The sequence below is a fragment of the Vollenhovia emeryi genome, unplaced genomic scaffold (genome assembly GCF_000949405.1).
Source record: "Vollenhovia emeryi isolate VEMERY1.0 unplaced genomic scaffold, V.emery_V1.0 DF939174.1, whole genome shotgun sequence".
Lineage (NCBI taxonomy): Eukaryota > Metazoa > Arthropoda > Insecta > Hymenoptera > Formicidae > Vollenhovia > Vollenhovia emeryi.
Window position 1 is genome coordinate 548,047 of NW_011967192.1, and position 23,701 is coordinate 571,747.

General features: G+C 35.0%; 1 protein-coding gene across 4 annotated transcripts in view; it reads right to left on the bottom strand.

The window, feature by feature from the left end:
• The window catches only part of LOC105563573, a 71,286-nt gene that overhangs the window by 40,605 nt on the left and 6,980 nt on the right, over positions 1 to 23,701 (bottom strand). For all 4 annotated transcript variants that reach the window (XM_012015266.1, XM_012015267.1, XM_012015265.1 and 1 more), the window contains one exon: positions 20,912 to 21,124. In XM_012015266.1, coding sequence (XP_011870656.1) covers positions 20,912 to 20,939 — 28 coding nt within the window. In that variant the 5' untranslated portion in view covers positions 20,940 to 21,124. The remainder of the gene's footprint in view (positions 1 to 20,911; positions 21,125 to 23,701) is intronic.

The following is a 23,701-nucleotide window of genomic DNA, read 5'->3' on the forward strand; positions in this document are numbered from 1 at the left end:
GTTATAAGAAATTTTATATAACCTTAATTATTAAACTATTAAGAATACTCTTAAAAGTTATTTTTCGCAATAAGAATTTTAATTGCCAGATACGGTCAATAAAAATCATTGATGTTCTTAATTATTAAGATATATGTATTGTGTCTTTCAACAATTCAATACTTATAGCCACGATCAGCGAGAAAGTAACACGTAGAATCAATTTTTCTATAATAGAAGTATGCATATTCTGGTATACATATTTATAAATGTACATGAACTTTTAGGAGTTTTTTTTCTAGTTAATTTGATAATAATACAAAAGTAAAATAATTTAACAAAATGGCAGACAATAAAACGCGACATTTAAAAAGGGTATTGCACAAGTTTCTGTTGCAACTGATATTTTATGCGCCTTCTTTATTTTATTATATTTTATTTTATTGTTGGAGATTAAGATAATTCGCAATTCTGCAAAATATAAGTTAAAAATATTAGGATATTAAGATTCGTAACGTTACATCTTTCGTAATAATACTATGTAATACGTCTCGAAATCCTTTAATGAACGCAATAAATAGATTTTAGTCAATACTAAGTGAGTAAAGTATCCAATTTCTCATATGCATATGAGAAGTATCCGCTCGATTTACTGGATCGCACTATATGAATTTATCAGTAATTTCATTTCTCAAGTTCCTAGCAAGAGACTTGGTTCGAGATCACAATTAGAAACTTGCGGTAACAATTACACCGAAACTTGGCCGAAACTACGATGTGTTCCTGATCATCCGACTTTGGGGATAATTGAACGAGGATCGAATGTTTGTGTTTTCCGGAGAAGATATGATACATCTATACGTATATAATGTAGAAATTATTTCTTTAAGTTAAATTCTGTCAGTGATAATAAAGAGAGCGATATCGCCGTGCATTTAAATATCTGAGTGACATAAAAATCTAAATCTTAAATCTATTTTTAACGAGCAACATAACCAATACCAGAATAGACAAAGGCGCACTTTCAAGATAATTAGAAACATTTAGTTAGAGTTCAAAGCTAAAACATGATTGATTAAAAATTTTAATAGAGAAGTAGCTAATTTTAATCATACACATATGAAATAATAAAAATATAATTTAAGCAATGCAGTTTCGATATGTTTTATTTTAGTTAAAAACTCTCACGTGAGTAATATCAGGAACAATCAATTTCTGCGGACATATAATATTAATATTAATTATCATAATTATTATAATTACTCATAACCTATTAATATTAAAGAATTATTAATTCGTTCAGGGCGGATGTGGTAGTATATATGTATACCATTCGAAAAATCATATCTTTAGATTGGAAATGGTATACATATACTAATTTCATTAATATAATTATTACTTGTAAACGTAAATCAATATAATTCATTATTATTGTCGGCCAAAACACTGCATTATATCTCATTAAAATTCGCAAGGACTTGACAGACGAGTTTCGAAATTGTTCCGATATATTAGTTCGGCGATGCAACAATTATTAATTAATCGCGTTAAATCTGATGGCGCCACTTCTACGACAATCTGCATCGTTAGCCAAGTCGTTTCTCAACTTGTTGATTTAATTCGCTAATCCGCAGTGGTTCAATTAACTAATTCGCCGCCACGCGGAGCTACATTTTCATGCGGGTGAATTAGGCACGCGGATTCGGAGAGTCTGCTAATCAAATTAGCATACATACTATCGCAGATAATCACCACGTCGCGATAACGGCGATGTCCATTCGGTGTAATGGATTGGGAGCAACATCCTCTATCAACATGTCACATCACTGAGCACAATGTTGATTCCGATTCCACTTTCTACGGTAAAAACGGTTTACTGTCTAATGAACAGTAAGCAAAATAATGACACGTTGTTAGGAACTTATAATCTCAGCTCAATTCAACTGCGATGCACAGATTTTACGAACAATTTTTTTCATCTTTCAAATAAAAAACTTCAAGCAAAAATAGAAAGAACCAATTTGGCAAAGATATTATATATTATGACTAGGAGATTTTTAAATACTTTAACTATTAAGTAAAAGTCTGTCAAAAATTAATAATTTGTTGACTATACATAATGCAATTTGACTCTAAAAGCCTTTAAATATTTAATAGTTAATTCGATTTAATACTTTTTCTGTTATTTCTATATTATTTAAAGTTTCTTATATTAAAAAAATGATTTAAAACACATTATTGCTGTCGGATAATGAACAATTGATACCGTATCAAAGCAAATAACAAAATAACAATGGATGAACCTGCTGAAGTTTGCGCAGTTTGATTTACCCTTCCAAAAATTGGCAAGTTATCAAAATCCGTAACGTTCATAAATTTCTCATTCAAGTGGATCCGTTCAAGTTTCTTCAGACTGCACGCCTGTATCGTTGCCCAGCTGGCATCGACAATATCTCGCAAGCAGTCGGCGAGGCTTTTTGTTACTTGAGGAAAAATTGGTCAAAGGAGCGACGTTTGATTCGACCTTGGCCGCGTTTCAAGAAAATATATTCTTCATTTTTCGCCCGAATAAACGCTTCTCCAGATATCGGTTTGTGTGCATGCATAATGTATTCTAGTACTTACTGTACTGTATACTGAAATCAGATCGGGGGGAAAAAAATCACAACTTTTGAAAGTTACAAGATTGGAGAGAATATAATAAAAAATAAAAGCATTACTTTTGCAGCCGCATTGCAGTCTTGATTTAACCTCAGGATATCTGGTGGGATAGTTCCTCTGGAGAATTTTTATCGGGGAAAGAGAAAACGTGTCTGGACGTGCTCATGATTAAAACTTTAAATTTTAAAAACGTTTCGACATATACCTCGTATATCCGATATAAAGATATAATGGATATGAATTTGAACGTAAAGAAATATTGAGTTACGATACGATTGAGATTAATACGTTTTGAAATGTAGAAATTAATAAAATTCGTATGGCTCGTAGAAATTAATGTTTGACGCAATAAAAGTTGCGGTTTTGTATACACGTACGCGTATACGTAATCTAGTACGTAAGCCGGTTAACGTATTCTGGAATACGAATCGGGAATCTTCTTTAAATTGAAGAATACCGATTATTCGTTTTCCAACTTACGTGACTCTCATAATGTATCCACGGAGTGCATCGGCGCGGCGTTGTTATTGGAGAATATAATTTATCGGAATGCACCGGTTAGAGTAAGTAGAGTAGGAAATTTCGTGATACATAAATTCCCTTCTGGAGAGAGGCTATTTTCGATTGACCTCAATACGTATTATCTCGGAGAAATAAGTCTACAATCCGGTTAAGGTAAATCGCGCATATAATATTTTTTCACAAATTTATAAAGCGAAGTGATAACGTTATTACAGTAAAAGCTCCCTGAAATCTCTCAATCTGTCAAAATCTCAGCGAAAATATTCCTGCAATATTCGCTACTTCCGTTATTTTTGCATTTCAGTTTCTCAACATTATTCATTTATACCTTTCGGAGCAAACAATTTTATAAAAATATTATTATACTCTCTCAGGAAAGATTTAATGAACTGGATAATAAATTATCGAACTTTTCATAATGATACGTATAAACAGGCCATTATTTACGCGCCGGAAGCAGTTGTCCGTAAATTTCTTTGCTTATCTTGCAATGGAGCCAAAGAAAAACGTATGTTAGAGACTGTAATTGTCATTGGCTTGCTGCATGTACTTGAGAAAACGAGTAAGAATGCCCTAGGGGGGAGGGGCGGAGAGGGAGCGAGAAGGCAAAGCTAGAGAGTGACTTTGGCCGGTTTCCAGGAGGCATAGACTCGAGAGATTCGCCAATGGAATCGTGGCTTGGAAGAGTGGTTAGAGTTATGGAACCGAATGCAGGTGTTTTAGATCCCACGAGACATTCCGGAGCCTGGTTATCCGTACAATCTTCCCCTCTCCTGATACGTGATCGGTGGTGTATCATAAAATACGTCAACCGATATACAACCCGCTTTTATTAAATCACCATATATCTGTTTCGTATAGCTCTGATATAGGAGTGTATCGCGATGTGAACACGAATGCTCAAAGGGCAGAGTACTTGAAGGGGAAAAAGAGAATTTTTACTCACTGCTAAACGACTCGCTTTATAAATATGAATAAATATCGATTATCGAAAAGACATGCCGAACTTTGCAGTAGTTAAAAATTCGACAAAAAGTTAGTTCATAGATCACCGGTCTGAGCCACAGGTGAAGAACGAACGAACGAACGAATGAATGCCGTGAAAATTGCTCTCGCGAGTCCCCTGGACGCACTTTCCGCACGATTAATTATAATCTAACTTTTTGATAAATTTTTTAAATCAAGAAGTTAAAATAACGGTATAAATAATTTTTTATGTCTGAAAAATTATATTTAAAGTTTGAAATTTAAATAATTGAAAAAGTTTTAAAGATAATTCTTTAAATAAAATTTACGCACTAACGTCCTATATGCATTCAACTTCTCAATTAATACAGATTCATAGAATTATTTCAGCACTGTTACGTCTCTATACCAATTGTTCTAAATTAATTACGGAAAACTGAAATAATTTTTCTTTAATAAAGAAATGGTCATAATTTTTAGGTAAGACACAATTAAACAATTAATAAATGTTTTCTAGATAACTTAGTGTTTACATTAAAACTTAAACAATTAGGAAAATTACATTTAGATTTAATTTTATTGTAGTAGAAAGAACAAGATTTGTCAAATTGATGAGTTTCAAATGTAATGAAGTACAGTGAAGACAAATGGGGAGATAGTTGTGCCAAGTGTGAAAATATAATTTACGCTGAATACGACCTTATGAGAAATAAATAAAAGATTTAAATTTTGCAGAGACCATTACATCGGACATCCTATGTAGATGGAATGACATGAAAATATTCCCGGCACGTTTCCGTTGAAGCACGAACGATGGATAGGATATTCGCAATGAAAAGAGTAAAAGTAAAAAGCGGGAAGGAAGAGAAGTGAATGTAAAATCTTCATTATACAGTCTTTGGGGACCAAAAAAATGAAAAGAACAGCTTTTCCTAAGTATGCACCGTGAGATATAAAATATATTGCGTTTCTATACACGTAAGCCATTTAATAATATACAATGGACTAAATGAAAAGACACAGCAAATTAATTAGGAATAATATCATCTTTCTATCGCGTCTATAAACCAGTGATAATTAAAATTTTAGAATGAGGTATCGGAATATATCACAACTCATTAACTTTGATGTTTTTACATTTGGTGGTAATGTGTCACCGACACAATAAAACATGTTATACCGAAGGTGTGTTACTCGAGAGGAATGAAAGGGTTACGTATGAATTGTCCAGATCGAATGTCAACTTTTGTAGTTGTACATGTGCGTACGCGTAATTACTTTACAGAGCCGCTCATATTATCGAGCGAACACCAGCTCGGGTGGCGCGTGGAGACATATATTCGCTGCCGGCGAATGGATTCCATAATGACATGCCGCGTGGTAAACTAGGACATCTAATTATACTCGAGGGCCCGCCACTCGCGCGAGCAACGTTGAGCCGTCCCTGGAATGATCCTACTTCTCTCCTAGAAACACATGCCGTGGCGAAGCATCCCCATCGTCTCGAGGATCACTGCCAAGCGATAGCGTGCGCTTTCACGTGACGAAAACGGCCGGAAGCTTGCACTCGGCGTGAGATTATCCCCTAAGATGTATTATCGATCCGAGGGAACTCCCGAAATAAGGTTTCCTTCATTCGCTTCGATCATTTTCTTCGAGAAAAAATATCTTCTTCTCTTCTTCTTTCCAACTTTACCTTATTCTTTCATCGTTAAATTTTCCCAGAGACCACAGGATTAAGCCGAAAATTTCTGACAGCTTTTTAGTGAATATTAATTAGAAAAATTAATTACATTATGGAAAATGAAAAATGATATTGAACCTTGAGTGGTAAAGCAGCCACCAATATTCTCACCCTGTTCACGACGTTAAATTTCTCAATATCGTTAAGCCCTTAGAAAAGCCTCAATTATGTGCCGATTATACCAAATATATTTATACAGCCGCGGCTATGTAATAAAAAGTATACAGCTAACTTTTTTAACGCAGCTGCGTTAGAATTCACAAGTTCTTAATTTTAAATTCCAAGTGTGTATCTCGGCAATACAAATGACAAAAATCTCCGTGAAGAGTCCAATTGAAATTAGTGAAACATTAATCGAAAAGAAGTTTTACCATTTCTTTACTTACTCACAATTTATTCGTTAAACCTTTCCAACGCATACATGCAAATAAAATTAACGATAAGCATTCCTTTTTTGGTGTCACATAAATATACTTTGTACTTCTCCATTTGCAAATGAGGCATCTACAATTCCGCAAATATTTGCACATATAAATTTCACCTGAAGAATGAGAGAGCGTCGTCCACGTCGGTTAAATAAAACAAGGAACGGAAGATACGCCGTTTGAACGACACCTATCACTCAAGCGTAAGGAAACATCAAAGATTTAGCAAATGTTTCTCGGGGCGGTTAAGACAAAATAATTTATTAAATAGTTGCGTATGTCCCGCATATCATGGCACGCTTTTGTAAAAGGATATTTTTCTCCATTTCCGCCTTTCTCCGGGATTTTCTGTACATACAGAGAGAACATATTAGCGTACGCGGCGAGGTTTCGTTGATTCAATTATCGTTTGCCGCAGAGCGGGATAAAATCCAATTTTCGTAATAACGTTCGTCTCTTTTTGCTGGACTCACTCTCTGTGACATATCCTGCGCGTTCGTACTCCGGACTATTCTATACAAAACTATGCGAACGACGATAAATTATCTAGAAACGAGCAATAATATTCGCCACATGAGCCATAATTTTGCACACTTAATGCTATCCAGGTACTGACCCCTACAAGCGGTAAACTCGTAGGGATTAATTGTCGCAATACCAACATTGGTATGAGAAGGTAAATTCACATTAAATTAGATTTATGTAGTCTAACGTATATAACGTTCTATGTAGCTTCTATACCCTTCTAACGATTGATTTTCCGAGAATTTTGAGCTTTCTTTTCAACCAAAATACATCCCAATGCCAATAGTATTACACTGAAAAAAATTTCTGGTTGAATATGGACGAATCAGATAATTCCTTTAGGATTTACCAGAATCCCTTTAGAATTTACCAGAATTCCTGTAATCCTACAGAAATTCTGGTAAATCCTAAAGGAATTCTGGTAAATCCCAAAGGAATTATCTGATTCGTCCATATTCAACCAGAAATTTTTTTCAGTGTAGGATTATAAATGATGGAAGAAAGGAGTTTTTTGCAAATTGGAAATGCACGCAAATCATAAAATAATATACATTTTAATTTTAATTTCAAGTCTGCTTAAAAACATCTAATTAAATATTTACTGTAACTTTTCTTGACATCGTGGCTACAGAATTTCCTCATCTTTCTATTTCATGCTAGGTTAACTTCGGATTTGTCTGCAAGTGTTCGAATAAATTCTCGATAATTCCGAACGATCCTGTTCCCAAAATAGCAGCTTAGGCAATGGTTCCCCAAGAGAGATCTTAAGTTACATTAGTCGGTTGTAGTTCGTGCAAATGGTACCTATATACTCGGTTCGCGATTCTCCCGTTATACATATATGTAACTGCGCGCAAAGATATCTATAAAATGAGAAATTTCTCCATGCTTCATTCGTTTGTGGTTAATTTAGTACCGCATATACGTATATCCACGTATCGATTAATTCCGTAACCGCGGCGTTATCTTCTCAGGTTACAAGATTCATAAATGTGTACACAGACAGGCAGGAATGTCTAGAAAGACGTTTCTATAATCCTATTTGTTTACAGTGATGGACAGAATGATTGCAACACTTTTTTAATGAGTTTAGAAACGCGCATTTGGATTCAGGTTTACGTTGCGAAACGTTTTTTCTCTGAGGAAAATTTTGCTCGAGAAACAGATCGGAAACGCTAAAAATGCTTTCGGAATGGCCGTCGAGTAAAGTATTCCTCGGGGAAGAAGATTTTGGTATAAAATTCTGAATCTATTATAAATGCACGTTTGTAAACTCATTGAAAATAAGTGTCGCAACCATTCTTTTCATCGCTGTACACGTACGCATGTAAGTACTTCTCTTTGAGAGTATTATTACATACAAGAAATAAAATTATATCTCAACTTTGTCTGACAATGAGTTTTTTATTGCAGTTGTAAATGTAAGCTTAGTTTGATTCTTAAGACTTATTTATTCGATTGCAAAGTTGTAAAATGTAACAGTATCATGTATCGAGACAGTTTCAGTTCAGTCCTTTAGCAGAGGTGCATTTATAAATGTGTATTAAAGAGAGAAAGAATGACGTGCTTATGTCTCATTGAGCTGTAAGATACGCATAACATACATAGGGATATGTGATATTTAAGCACGCAGTGATAATTGGGCTGCGACAAAACGAAACTGCGTCCGTGCTGCAATTTTTTCGCGGATTAAACGAAACTGGAGACAAAAGGCTTTTAGCCTTTCAACTGGTTGTCAGCCGCCTGGAAAATTATGGCGCAAAATTATTTATGGCGCCTTTTTACGATCTATTTTTTACACATTTCTAAGTCTGCTAGTAACACAGCTTTCAACAAATATCTCGTTCCAAAGCTTGAAAGCTTTCCTACACGTAAGAGTATTTCACAATAAATATAAATTATAATTGTTATATTTTAAGTAACTTATAGAAATGAGACTAATTGGAGACAGGAATAAATAATATGGTTTGTTAAAAATATATTAATTTAGCCTATTAACGTGGAAATAATGAAAATATTTTTTTCAAAAAGGTTTAATTTTATTTCCATAAAGTAATTAAAATATCATGATCATTATTTTTTGTAAGATTATATTTTTACGATCGTATAGTATACCATTAAAATGGTGAAAAATGCGCTGCGTTTTGCATTGTGTTTACACAGGCGAACTCGAGAACTCGAACTTCATACGATTTATGGAAATGCAAAAAACGCGCATTACTGCAGCGTAGGAAAATCGCAGAGGTAATATTATGCGTATTTGTTTAGTAAACATTTTTTAATGAATTATTATTTATTCACATAAATAAAGTAAGGATTAATAAATAATGATTTTTTAAATGAAATAACAGCATTTACTCGTGGTAACATTACTGGAGCAAATGTCTGACTAGTAATATCAATTAATAACAATTCAAGCTCACGAATGTTCGGTTGAACTATTATACCTAATTAATATATTATTTATCTGAGCAAATGATATAATATTGATAATTATGCCGCCTTTATCAAATTTCAATTATACAAGTCGACGATGCAACGCAGATTAATTAATGAAAACTTACTGAATATTGATATCTTTATTATATATGTGTGTGTGTACTGCTTAATTATATATATATATGTATATTACTTAAAATTATAATTTTAAATAAAATTACAATTATAATTTATACATTGTAAAATAATAATACGTAGTAAAATTTTGTTTCGAGTTTTAAAACCAGATATTCGTTGAAAGCTGTGTTACTAGCAAACTTAGAAATATGTAAAAATTTATTATATGTATATGTATAAGATGTACGATATATGTATATAATTATTTCAACGTTATTAAATAGCGAATGTAGAATATTCATTTGTAAAATTAAAATATAAAAATTGAAAGGCAGAGAGAGAGAGGGGGGGAACGAGAAAATGGAAGAGGAAGCTAAATATTAATCATAAAATCGATATTGGTATAAAAACACATTAAATTTGACTTTACAAAATTTTTAATGATTAATAGCATCATTATTTCATAAAATAATGTAGACAATGTGAAACATGTAATACGTTAAAAATATCTTGTTGAGATAAATTGAAAGAGCTGAGCTGTTATTTCTCAGTTATTATTTTTCAAGTCTTTTGTACTTAAAATCAAATTCTTTGAACAGCAGTTGATTTTTGTAAAACTAACAATATGCTATGCATACATTAACATATATGTCTTCAGTTTGCATGTATTTCAAATTGATTAAAAATGTGAAACTAAAAGATAATGAAAGAAAAACAGAAAGCTAGAAAGAGAAACTAGAGAAACTAAGAGAGGAATACAACGTAGATATATGAAAAATTATTTATCCTGTAACGTTTTGGGGGGGGGGGGTAAATATCTCATTGTTTAAGAAGTAAAAGGGTATGTTACATCAAAAAGATTTTAATCTTCATCTTATTAATGCGCATGCTTGAGATTGATTTATATCCGTCATATGACGAATATTTCACAAACAACAATAAAAGATTGACGATCAAAGTTATTACCGAATAAACGCGAGTTTCATGGATTGCTTGCGCGATGAAAAGATAATTCCGTACAAGTATGCTGCAAATATAAGGTCGTAACTGTTATAGCGTTATTAGGACTTTAAGAGATAATGGGAGAATAGACGTTAACGATAATAATGACGTAGCGACTACTATCTATTTTTATTTGATAATCAGACAAACATAAAATCATAAGTGAATTATAAGTAAATTAAAATATGTCATATGCCTCGGTGGTCGAATTGGTTGAGACGCCCGCCTAGCGAGAGGAAGGTCTAGGTTCAAACCCTGGCGCTGAGGTGATATTTTTTTCGCAATAAATTTAGAACCAAATATTTAGACACTAACACCCTGTCACGGCTCTTAGTCCTTTATTCCTTCACATTTGTGTTTATCACATTTGAGCTATACGAATTTTGTTAATTTGTAAATTGAATACTTAGTTGTATTCCGTTAATGTTCTCTAATATACAAATAAATTTGTCGTTTTTTTATGACATTTTTTAATACAAAGATTTGTCTTATATAATTTACAAAATATTATTTGTTGGAGGTATTTATGTATCAAACTGCATGGCAATGAATATGATAGATGTAAATTTTTCGTTTTAAAGGATGAATCTTATAGTGTGTCTATACTCCATTACAATTCAATATCTCGCAATTCTCAATGATTTTTTTTCATTTCTGAAGTAATTAATTTGTGCGACAAATTTTCGTGTACTTAATTAATTAATAAAGAAATTCTTGGACGTAAATTATAAGTGTCTAATAATCGAGCGTGGACTCAATGCAGGACACATGTATAAAGATATAGTTGGAAAATGAGCTATTTTGAACTTAAGAATCCGCTCTAATCGTATTGTCGAATAATGTTAATCGCGTTGGACAAATCCAGATTCATACTGCGGTCACTCCAGGGAAATCCTTGTAGTTTGAGTATTTAAAACGGTTTAAGTCCAGAAATGAACTCGAGTAGAATGTGATAGCCGGCGTTATCGTGCGAAAAAGCCGACGATAATAGTCGGAAAACGCGAAGGAACTCGTATATTAAATCAGAAAGTTCTGACACGGCGGACTACTTTCGGCTGCTACGGCCAATCACGTTTGCGTAAATGGATTGCCCGGCTATTACATTTCGTAATTGAGCACGAAATCGCAAGTTACCTCGCGTATGGTAATCGTCGCGAGCAAACTCGCGATATGTACACGTGGTAAGGCAAGAAAGGTGATACGTTACGTGTATTCGACCGATATAAAGTATAAAGTTTAGTCCAACCCACAATTGCTCCCGGATTATATTGAAATGCCGATTTGCGGGATTCTTCCTCAACCGAAATGGGATATTCTATTCGCGGAATACCAAACGTAAAAATTCATGTTTCAAATCCATTAGCCTTTCTGTTTCATTGTAACTGTATCGATCCGTGGTACAAAGCGCAGTTAATCTACGTCCTATTCTGCTTGTCGACGAAGTTTGCCATTTATCGTAGCCCGGGTTAAATTCAAATGACTTTCTGGGTCACCTTGGGCGCGAAAGGACGTTTCACGACGACGCGATCGTCAGCGATTTTCCTTCTCTTCACTTCTTTTCTTATTTCGTATTTTAGTTTTGTGCCGCCGTTCCCTTCATTCCGTCATTGTACATTAATACGTCGAAAAACGCACATTGAGTTCGGCTGATCTCATTGCCCGCTTGTTCTTATATTCTTTGTCCTTGTTCCTCATGGTCCTTGCTCCTTTCATCGAAATAGGTTTAAGAGGAGAACCTCGAAGTGAGCTTTAAGGCGGCTTATTGCGGCGGTCGACATGAAAAGAATCGAGTGGTTCGGGGCGAGGCGAGAAGAAGGAGCGAAACAAGGAGAAAAAGAAATACTACTCTTGTCTACTAATATTTCATATTTGTGAAATTTCATCCCGTTAAATAAACAAAATGAATATAAGTATCTTAAATGTTCTCTACAAATATTTTTAGATTTGATTGGGGTAACTCTTAAAATTTTTCTCAGCCTAAATGCCACGTAAACGGTGTTGTTAGAAGCACCTTAAATATGAAAGATATGTTAATTACAGTTATTCTTTCGTGATTTTATGTATAGCCTGCATTAAGCAAAATTAGCATTTCATATAATGACGATATTTTTATGTAAATTACAGTTTTAACAAAACTTTATAACTGCGTACGTAGCAGCATTATTAATAACGAAGTGAGCATTGAAATGAGACGAATATTGATTAAAACTCTTTAAAAGGATTCATTTTAAAATAAGATTAAAATATGCGCGAGAAAAGGGAAAAGAGATAAAGAGACAGAGAGAAGGAGAGAAAAGAATATTCATGCTGTCGCTAATTCACGTCCGTTAGCGCGCCTCTAATTAACATGACCTATTAAATGCTTTCAAGCGTGGAAAATATCACCATGCGACATACTCTGTTACATCATCGTTTATATACATATATGTACATTCGATTATTTCCATATTTAAATTATCATTTACAACTAATCCTTCACAAATTGGCCGAACATTTGGGAAATGCTATATATGTTATTAATTTCGTTTCGTATATATATTATAATTATAGCGTCAATCATCGTGTATATATTATAATTATAACATCAATATGTGTCTAGTTGTTGCATAGAGATGAAAATCCCCGAAAATCACAGGATAACGGACAAGTGTCTCATTTGTAAAAAAAATTAATCGACATATGAAATAATTTATTTTTCGTATAAAATTTTACTTTACGAAAGAAAACATTGATTAAGAAAACTCCCGTTTTTAATACACCTGAGACTAATTGTTAATTCCAGCATTGTTTGTATTTCTCTTGTATGCATTTGTTTTCACTTACATAATTTTAATCTCTAATGTAACATTTCAATAAGACAAGCAATCTCGCATTGAAAATACAGTCTATTTATTTGCAATATTCAATTTCTAATCTATATAGTGGAGTTGTTAGAGTTAATGTTGGTGTTTGCGGTATGAAAATATGTATTTCATCTGGAAATGCTGTAGTAAATTCTAGAAATTAGTGAAATTAATGTCATCGTTTGGTTACTCTTGATTCTGTGCTCTCTCTCCCTCTCTCACTCACTCACTCACTCACTCACTCACTCACTCACTCAAGTATGCTTAAAGGATTTGGGCAGGAATGGGGAAATCATTCGTCTATTTCTCCGTCTGTACTATATTACATTATCCTTCTTTCATTCTAAATCACATTTGCGCCAACATTGAATTTTTCTGCCGTAACGCTTATCCATCAAACTACCTTCTTCTTGCGCCATCATATCCAATGAAAAGATACCTTTAGCAGATTTCGCTCTGCTGTTTCGCGGACATTTCTTCCTATGATTGCGAAGAAGGATAAAAGAAAGGATATCAGTGTGAGAGATCAAGGAGGGAAAGGAAGATTAAGCGAAAAGTGATGCGAATGAGAATGAGAAAAGAAAGAGGAGCGCGTGAAAGCATTGTACTGGCCAGGCAAAGATCTTCGCGAACCAGAGAAGGGCAGAAGAGAGACCGAGGTGTCCTGGTGTATTTTTAACGTGGCTTATCTGGCCGAAGAACGAGCAACTAAACAACATACGAGGGGAGGAAGGGGCTGATTTAAAAGCGTCAGTGACTCTCAATTTGCACGTCGCACCTAGCAAAACCAAACAAGCTAACAAGTGTAACAATTTCAAGCATTTTAGGCAGCATTTTCCATATTTATGGATATCTTATAAATTTGCATCGCTACACAACTGCTACTGCAAAATATTACAAAGAGAATATTCTTTTACGCCGCCGATTACTATCGCAAATTGTGGCGAGCCAGATGTGAGATCGGCCGTTTAAAATTCCAGCGATGTGCTGCTGCTAAAAATAATATTGACACGTAGTAGCGCTAATAGCACTAATATGCTTTTCGGCTATAACATTTTAATTCGACAGATGATGCGCGCGGCTCGAGTTTCTGTTTTAGTTTCGCCTTCGGGCTATATACGATCGGATCTCGGTTTGAGTTGACTCACTGTTAGGTGATTTCGGAAGGGGGATCCTATTTGCTATTCGTGTATAACTATCTGTCTGTTACCGTACAAACTATGTAAATTCGACTTTGCTGTAATAATCTTTTTGATCTGCATCAAGTGCAAATTACATCTTGTACGGCTTCTACGGCGTTGATAATAAATAAAACATGGCTGAAGAAGCTTCAATAATTCTCAATCTGTTTCTGAGAAATGAATTAATGCAACGCATTTCATCGTAATATTGTTTCTTGTTTTTATGCATTTAACAATCCTGACTTTGTGTAACTTTTCTATGCATGTACGTATTTTTACACGAATCTTGTTATTACAAAATAGGATTTGAAATTTATTTTATGAATATAGAAACGCTGTTGCTACAACAACAATTTTAACGACACATAAATAATCTAATTTACCTATGTACAATTCTGTGCGCGCGGATATACATTTATTTATAAATAAGTAGCTTTCAGTTTTGTAGTACTTACTGCATCCTGTGAAGTTAACATGATTAATAGATTGCTGCGTCTCCCGCAACGTATATTACATGTGATCAATATTCCCGATATTGCGACGTCAATAAAACAAATGTGGATGATGGAGTAAGCTCCATCGTGAACCTTAATTGTAATCGTGGCAACGCGCGTTTGACAAACAATCAAAATTTCGTTTCTAGAATCCCTATTCGACTCGGTTCGTGACAAACGTGGTATTATTTCAAAAACTTTTATTCCGCGATTCAACAATTGATTATTCTTTTGGCAAAGAGTACAAAAAGTTTCAAATTCGATAACTTTTCACTTTTAAATTACAATAAGCATAAATATCATTGTAACAGTATAAATACTATTGTAACTTGAAGTCACTTTATATGTATAGTATTCAAGTTACTACAAATACCATTATGTTATAGACTATTGAAAATCTTCACAAACAGTCCAAGAAATTAAAATAAGTTAAACAACAATTATAATATTGAATAGTATTCAAGTCACAATGAGTATAAATGCTATTATGTTATAAACTATTGAAAATTTTCCCAAACAATTTAAGGAAGTAAAATAAACAACAGCTATAGTATTCAATAGTATTCAAGTTATTATACAATGAGTATAAATGCTATTATATTATAGACTATTGAAATCTTCACAGTTTAAGAAATTAAGAAACGGTTATAGTATTCAATAGTATTCAAGTTACAATGAGTATAAATGCTATTGTGTTATAGGCTATTGAAGTCTTCACAAACAGTTTAAGAAATTAAAATAAATTAAACAACACACAGTTTCAGTTCTTGGGATCATTCTCAACATTAAATATGCTTTCTGGAAAATTATTTATAGGCAATATGATGCTAATATTGAAAAATCAGAACTTCCCCATAAATTTGAACTACATTTATCAACCTGTGTGTATGCTTGTGTATATTAGCGTCGAGAGATTTTACGCGTATAAGAGGCCGACGTTCCTCTATGAGGAATATTAATCGAAAGTTGTAACGCGGTAATTAAGTCGCAAAGTTTGGCAACTTTAAATAACTTCGTGGTAGGTTATAGGAATTTCCAATGGAGAGGGAGATATTGGTAATTAAAATATCTTTTATCAGAAATTCCAGAAATGTTCAATGAATATTCGAAATAATATGAGATTATACTCGAAATAATATTAAAGATTGCCATTTTATTATTTTGTTCTTAAACAGGAGAGAAAGAGACGGAGAAAAGTGGTTGGTCCAAATTCTATTATGTCCCACTTGGAACTGCTTTTAAAAGTTTTCGTCGTCTACATAAATGATTAACTATTATGCACAAAAATATGGACGATAAATTTGATACGAAATTGGATCAAAATATTCTAATCAGATGATATCGATACTTAAGTTAAACAATAAAAGAATGATGCGCGATGACATGCAACTCGAATGACGTTTTACGGATTGCAAATGACATATCATCATATTTGACGGTTCAAGTTTGAAGATTTTTTATTCGATCGTTTGCTTAGTTTCTTTGGAATTCTTCTTCGACCACCTTTTGGTATATCCACATTCGACAACTTCATGCGCAGGGAAAAAGGAAGTTTCACCGGTCCATTATCAACGAATTTCACGCTTCGCCGATCGTCTCTGAGATTTCACTGCCTGTCGACGAAAGGAGGGTGTTTTCGGTTTCCTTTTAACGATCCGATGCACCTGAAGCCGCTTAGTTTATTTCCTTTATCAGATTTCCTAACTCGCTTCTTTCCGCTGATAAAGCTGAGCCGAGTTTGATTCCTGTCGCGAGCAAGATCGTGATCGTAATCTCTTGCCGGGTATTTTTCATGATTGAATCCAAATCTTTCATTAAATTATTTTAACTGTGTATTATACTGTGTATACGGCCAAATGATGTATTATGAGAAAAATATAATAGATGTATGTATATTGAAGAAAATGTATGAATATCGAGGAGAGAGAATTATCTCGTCACAGAAATTAATCGTATAAATGTGCAGACGGGTGAAAAGAGGCACTTAAGTACGTACTTCCGGCTGTAAGTTCATAGAATAGAAAAATGAAGTGGGAATTCAGGTACGCGTTTTCATAAAGGGGAGACTGCTGTAATGATACTAAAAAACGTTTCGCTCTTGTGAGAATATTTCAGAATATCATTCACCGTAATTCAACTCTGGATTTAAGGATTTGCAAGTAAAAGACTATGCAAAGACAAAAATAAGCGCGTTCTAAAATAACGTTTGTTTAATATTGCGAAAAATCAAGGTAAAAGCACGCCTCTGAAAATTGTGGAACGACGTTCGTTGCAAGCTGGCGATTGTCGAAAGACCGAAAATTGCATTTCACAAGTTTTCCCCTAATTGAGATGTCGAATTCCAAGCGTAGTCAAACAAATCAACGGAAAACTTATCGCAGTTTCAATATTCTGCAAAATTTTCGGACTCTGAGCTATGCTCAAAGTCAGAACATTTTACATAAGTGCTGACTCCGCTGTTAATTTCCTAGACAGCTGACTGCATCGACCGATATGATCGATGGGCGCGATGAAAGAAAGTCCATGAATACGGTGTGGCGAATTATCGAGAAACGATTTTAATACTCTAATAACATTATCCCACTAGGAATTTTATCAATCGATACTGATTGGACCATCCCAATGGTGTAACCGTGTACCTATTCGATATATCGTCTTTTTCGCACCGTAATAATGTCCTCTAATTGTTTTGATGATATTATGTCGCTGTTATATTTTAATTAAACAAAACAAGTGTAGCCGTAGCTTCATTTGCGCACAACACATTAATCAATTTTCATTTCCTGCTGTTAATCATTTTCCGAAAATTCCACGTAGTTCTCGGTATCGCGATTGCAAATTTAATTTTTAATTCGCGTAAACGCGGGAGTAAATATCTGGGCTAGGCACTTTTTCTTTCTATCAGATAAAAACGGCTAACTACGTCTTTGCTCAGGCGAGTGCTGGGATAAGTTTTCTCAGTTTGTTCCTATAACTTCATAGATTTCATAAGTAGATTACACACTCTATTTGTGATATTCTGCGATCAATAGACAGAATAAACATGACCTCGATGAGACCGGAAAATTCAGGCTATAATCTAACTGCTGAAGACAGTAAGAGTAAAGAGTTCTGTATTCTCCTTTTTCCTTGGCGAAAATTTATCGAATTCACTGGAGCACGCGGATAGAATGTGTGATAATTTATTGACATCCGGCTCCGCTGTTGCTCTGGTATAAAAACGTTATTGCCTATAATTGGTTTCGTGCTCAGTGATTTTATTTATAGATAAAATAATGTGCACAGGTTCAGTTTTTACACGTACTTTAGCTCGTACTGTCCGAAGTTAAAAGAAGAGGATTAAAATGCTGTTAGCAATATTAGCTTCAATCATGACCTATTAATGCTTGCTTAATGAAAACATTTTCCACAGTGCAGTCGCAGTTCAATTTTCTAGTTGCATAAATTAGAGATACAATAAATTTTCATGTTATATACGCAATAAAAGTTCTTTGAAGCCTTCGTTCTACCGTGCTTATGTCAATTGTGTAAAATGTTCATTGTTAAATATTTTACTTTATTTCAAAACAAAGGCATTTAGTATTATATGAACTAATTTCTAAATATTGTAAATTTCTGAATTTGTTCCAGAAAAATCTAACTTTAAAGATGTTGAAATACAATAATAAGACTGCAATAAAATTAAGAGGAGTAGCACGGCAAGCTATTTACATGGTTAAATATTTGCCAAGTATTTTTTGCGATTATTTTTCATCCGCGGAATGAAACAAACGATCGGTTTCGATAATCCGCCGTAAATACACATACATTTTGCTACGTGTGTACGTGCAAATATTAAATTTTTAGGCTACAGCATCCATGCGTGGCGCGTAATAGAAATCGTTTTTCGGTAATTCGTATGCGGAATTTGTCCGCGAGCGCGTTTGCCATGCGAGTTGCCGATTTGCATAGAACGGATATTCGCGAGCTTTCGTGCTTGGGGGCGCCGAATTTGCAAATCTCTCCACGCGCCGAACTTCAGATCCGAAAGGAGCTTTTTGCTCTGTCAATTCCACAGGTTACCTCTCGCGAGTTTCGCGGAGTTTCATAGTCGGTGTCGTTCGACGATCGATACTTGAGGGGAGACAAATGGAACATAGATGAACACGCGAGCCCGCGCGTGGAGAAAAGCTACTATACTGTTCTCTGCTCGCGGGAGCGCGAAGAAATCAGTATTCGCGGTGGCATGTTATACGACGGAATTCTGGTATCGCGTAGGAGACACGTTTATCGCCCTGAATTCTTTAAATCGTCGAGACGTCAACGTGCTCGCGTAGAATTCGTGCGATGACTGATCAGATTGTTCGCAAATATCCTAAGAATGCGAATCAAGGGTGGACTTTGCGCTAGCGTCGTGTGCGTAACAGCGCGAATGTCGACAAGAACTTTGATTAACAGGGAGATACCTGTTCGCCTCTCATCCAGGTATCAATTGTGTTCGCTTGTTACATATTGAAAAGAGCTGGCTCTATATGACTGTGTCTCGGCGGATCCGCATCAGAGCCATTATCATTGTAGATCCGCGTCAATCGTTACAGCGAGCAGCTGCGACAAGAGGGTAAATAGCAAAGTTCAAGGGGAGATCGCATCGGAGCAAGGATAAAGTACCGTTAAGGGATCTTAGTGCCTGCCCACGAGAAAAGCTGTGGGGCAGGTGAATAAAGGCGAAAGGGAGCAAATGGCGGATGGAGAAAGCCGTAGGCACGTCTATCGAGTCAATGCATGGCCAACCACTAGAAGAACAATGAGTCCTAAATACCGCCGACTCCGCCTCGACGTTGATCGTTAGTCGTCCGCGTTCCTTTCCCCCTTTCCACGACATTTTCCGCTGACAATTCTGCAGTTCGCGGCGAGATTGAGGCGGATCGCTTCTTCAACGGTACGATAGCGATTTGAGAATATTGATGCGCTGTGCACAGAAAAATGTTGCACGCACACGCGGTATATTTTAAAGAATTTCGGACATTCTCCCAGAATAAATCTAGGTCTGTCTGCGTCGGAAAGCTGACGAAGTTGAAAGAACGGCAAGAGAGTCAAGAATGATTTTGTTACAAATTGCGATAACATCAACGTTTATTCAAATAGAAGCACCGACGTTTCACTTTTACACCGGATTTTACCATATGCGGCTTCTCTTTGCCCGTCAAAGTAGTCGTACTTTCTGAGCGAGCAAACACGCGGATTTCTCGTTATTTTCGTAAGACTTATAGATATGCCTTGCAACTCTCCGCGGTGAATGTTGATTAATGCGATGCCTGCTTGAGATTTAGTAGTATTTATTTGATTCAAAGGATCCGCGAATATTTCGGTATGAGCACCGAAAGTTATCGATAGGAATCCCCTTTCTCTCGTATAATTAAACGGTGTACGATGACGAAACATCCTCTTTTGTTTCATTAGCTGTGTTAGTCATGGAATGGAATCGGGAACAGAGCGATGGAAGTTAGAGATGTGAATCGACCAATATTGCCCCAGTAACATACTTGTTCTCACTATATTACAACGATTTTATCTTGCTGCACATTTCTCTCTCTTTCTCTCTATATATTTCTAATTAAAACTTTTTTAGAAAGAGTTTCAGAGCAGTGGAGTAAATTGTACTCGGAAGTAGAGCTATTACAAACATAGCGGAAGACTTGAACTAAATCCTTTGTAAAATATTATGTCGTAATTTCCCTATAAGAATCCTTATAGGAATCCTAGCTTTATGACGATCAATTAAAAATTCTATCAAAATTGTCACTCGACATTTTTTTGTTACAATTGTAACCCAGTGAAGTTACAACGATGACTCTTGTACAGCTTTGCATGATGGAGCAGTATCTTGCATAAGAAAATTGACTTTTCAACTAGAGAGAAATGTTAAAGTGGGTAACCGGGGACGTCAAACAAATTTTGCCTATGAGTTGCGAAACGTGCACAAAAATTACGATACTCTGCGCGGTAGCAGAAGCAACGACGTATTTCGTCATACCTCGTTTCGTGGATGTGGCAGTCGGCATCGATGTGAGCTGCGACGGGATGCCGGCTCTATCAGTGGCAGTGATGGCCCACGGCCGAGTCTCGTGTCTCTTCGTGGACCTCGTCGTCGTCGTCGTCGTCTTCGGGACGAGCCACTAACCTGGTAGTCATCTCCACCACGACGACGGCCAGTCGGTCATCGTCCAACGACCAAGATACGTACGTTCTGAGGGCACAACCGGAATTTTCCGTCAAAACACAAGTGCACTAATAGCGATTAAAAAATGTAATCGGAAAGTTGAGTTATTACAAACATAGCGGGAGACTTGAGCTAGATCCTTTATAAAATATTATGTCGTAATTTTCCTATAAGAATCCTTATAGGAATCCCAGCTTTATGATGATCAATTAAAAATTCTATCGAAATTGTCACTCGAAATTTGTAATAGGGGAGAGTCCTCTGTTATGCGGCAGGTTTCTAATACGAGATAGCAGGTTTTCAATGTCAAAATTTAATCACAAATCTTTATTCACAACGATTACATGACCTAACAATGAATTTTCCACCAAACAGATTTCACTCCGAGGGCAATAAATTCATGGTGAAACCAACAGATGATGCCTATTAATTTAACAGAAACTCCGTTATCTCACATTAGGAGCTTATTCCATAATAGGGGACTTTTCTCTATTAATTTACATCATGACAGATTGCTTAACATAAACTTGCGAATCAACTGGTTATTTGTAAAACTGGCAACTCCATTTTCTTCAGAAACTGTACGTAAGTTCGTCCAAATAAGCGCGGTTGTTACTATAATATTTATATAAAAACGCGGCTATACAACTGATTATCCGTGACTATAACTTTCTTATAGACGACATGATTGAGCTATTGACTATTTACAATAGTGAAGCGATAGACTGATGTGAAAACTCGCAGATGTTACGGTGTTATAAATACAGTTTTATAGAGCAATCTCACACTTACTTAAAGTTTACTTAAGCTTAATTGCATTTTTTTACAATGAAAGATATTAGTTTTACAAGGTTTGATAGTTTTTTGAATATGCAAAAGAATCTTTTATCGCTGTAAATTTAAGTTTCTCCGGCGGCTAAAAGGCACATTTCTTTGATTAAGAATAAATTACGTGAGAGATTAATCTATTTAGTAAGTATAAAATAAATGTATTTTATTGTGTTAAACTTTGAGTTTGACGTCTACCATAGCGAAAATCATCGACGAACGTGAGAAGGTTTTTACCGCGACGGGGAACAAAAGTTTGTTTTACTAGTGCTTGAAGCGTTAAACCTTAATGACAATTTCTTGTTCGCTTATGAAGTTAGAATCAACTTTTTACTATCCGCAGAGCTAAAATAGTCGTTCACAATATGCTGGGCTCGCATCTGCTTAGAAGAACATTTTAAGCATTTTTTTAATAAAAGGAAAGAGCAGATTTTTATAATAAATATAATTCAATGCGTGTGTACTCATTTTATATTAAATATTGCCATTAAAAAAATAATATTACATTCTTTAATATCATTAAATATTATGAAATTAATATTATAATCTGTACGATTCTAATATCAAAAATTTAAATTTTATCATTTAAATATCAGCAAATAAGATAGTTTTGGTTTTAAAGGAAGTTAATAGTGCGCGAATCTTCTCTATTTTACGTTAAATACAATGTGTTACATTACTTTTAGGATTAGTAATATTCTTTGTAGTAATTTTTTCAAATGGTCGCGAAATTAAACAACATGGAATGCAAGCTGCCCTCTTTTATAAATGGATATGCGATTACCTGTTTACGTGTCAACGTGATTGTCGTTATCTCTCCTTTTTTAATTCAAAACATCAACGTGGAATACATGTCTAAAGATTTAATCCTACGGAATAGATGCGATGGCTCAGTAACCTCGAATGGTGGCACGGCAGAAATGGCATCGAAAATTTTCGTGTCGCGGCAGAAATTGCATTCCTCCCTCCTCCCGTCTGTGATCTTCTACGGCCATTTCAATTTCGCGGGTATTCCCCGTTCCGGGAGATACGATCGATTGACGCGTCATAGAAAAATAGCAGCGTGCAATTCACAAATTTTCCCGTTTGCGCCTATGCGTTCGACATTTTATGACCGCGCTATTTAAGGCGTATCTACGTCAAACTAAAATCGAGACTAAAATTCACCCGTAATTTTCGAAACGGAAATGAGAAAACAGCCTTCTGTGACGTTCTAAAATTTGGAGCTAAAATCTCAAATACAAAAAGTATTTAGATTATATTTTATCTCTTCGTGTCAACGATCCCCATCGAAAGATCAATCCTTAATCGCATGTAATGTAATAAAGATTAGCTTGTATAAGGATTTAGAGAAATTCAATCAGTGGGTTATCACTGAAAACAGTCACTAGTCACATTTCCAGTTAAAGTATTCGCTGTGTGCGTAGAGACTAGTGCTACCGCGGTTGGTGAAGTGTCGCATATTTTGCTGGAATAGCTGTCAATGATTGCTAATATTCAAGTTACGTAAACTGTCGTGAGGTATCTTGATAGTTTTAGGTCTCTTTATAATTTCGATGAAAAAATTTTCGTTATATAACAAAACATTTGCTATAGATTTTTCATTATATGTGTTAACTTCTCTAACTTTTGCAATGAGCCTTAAATTATCATACGAACGGGATTTGGACCCATTACTCATGACATTAATCCGAGTGCAATACCGAAAGGAAAAGCCTTAGCAATATCGCATGTAGTTCGCGTTGAAGAATTGCGTAGTGAAAATATAAGTCATTT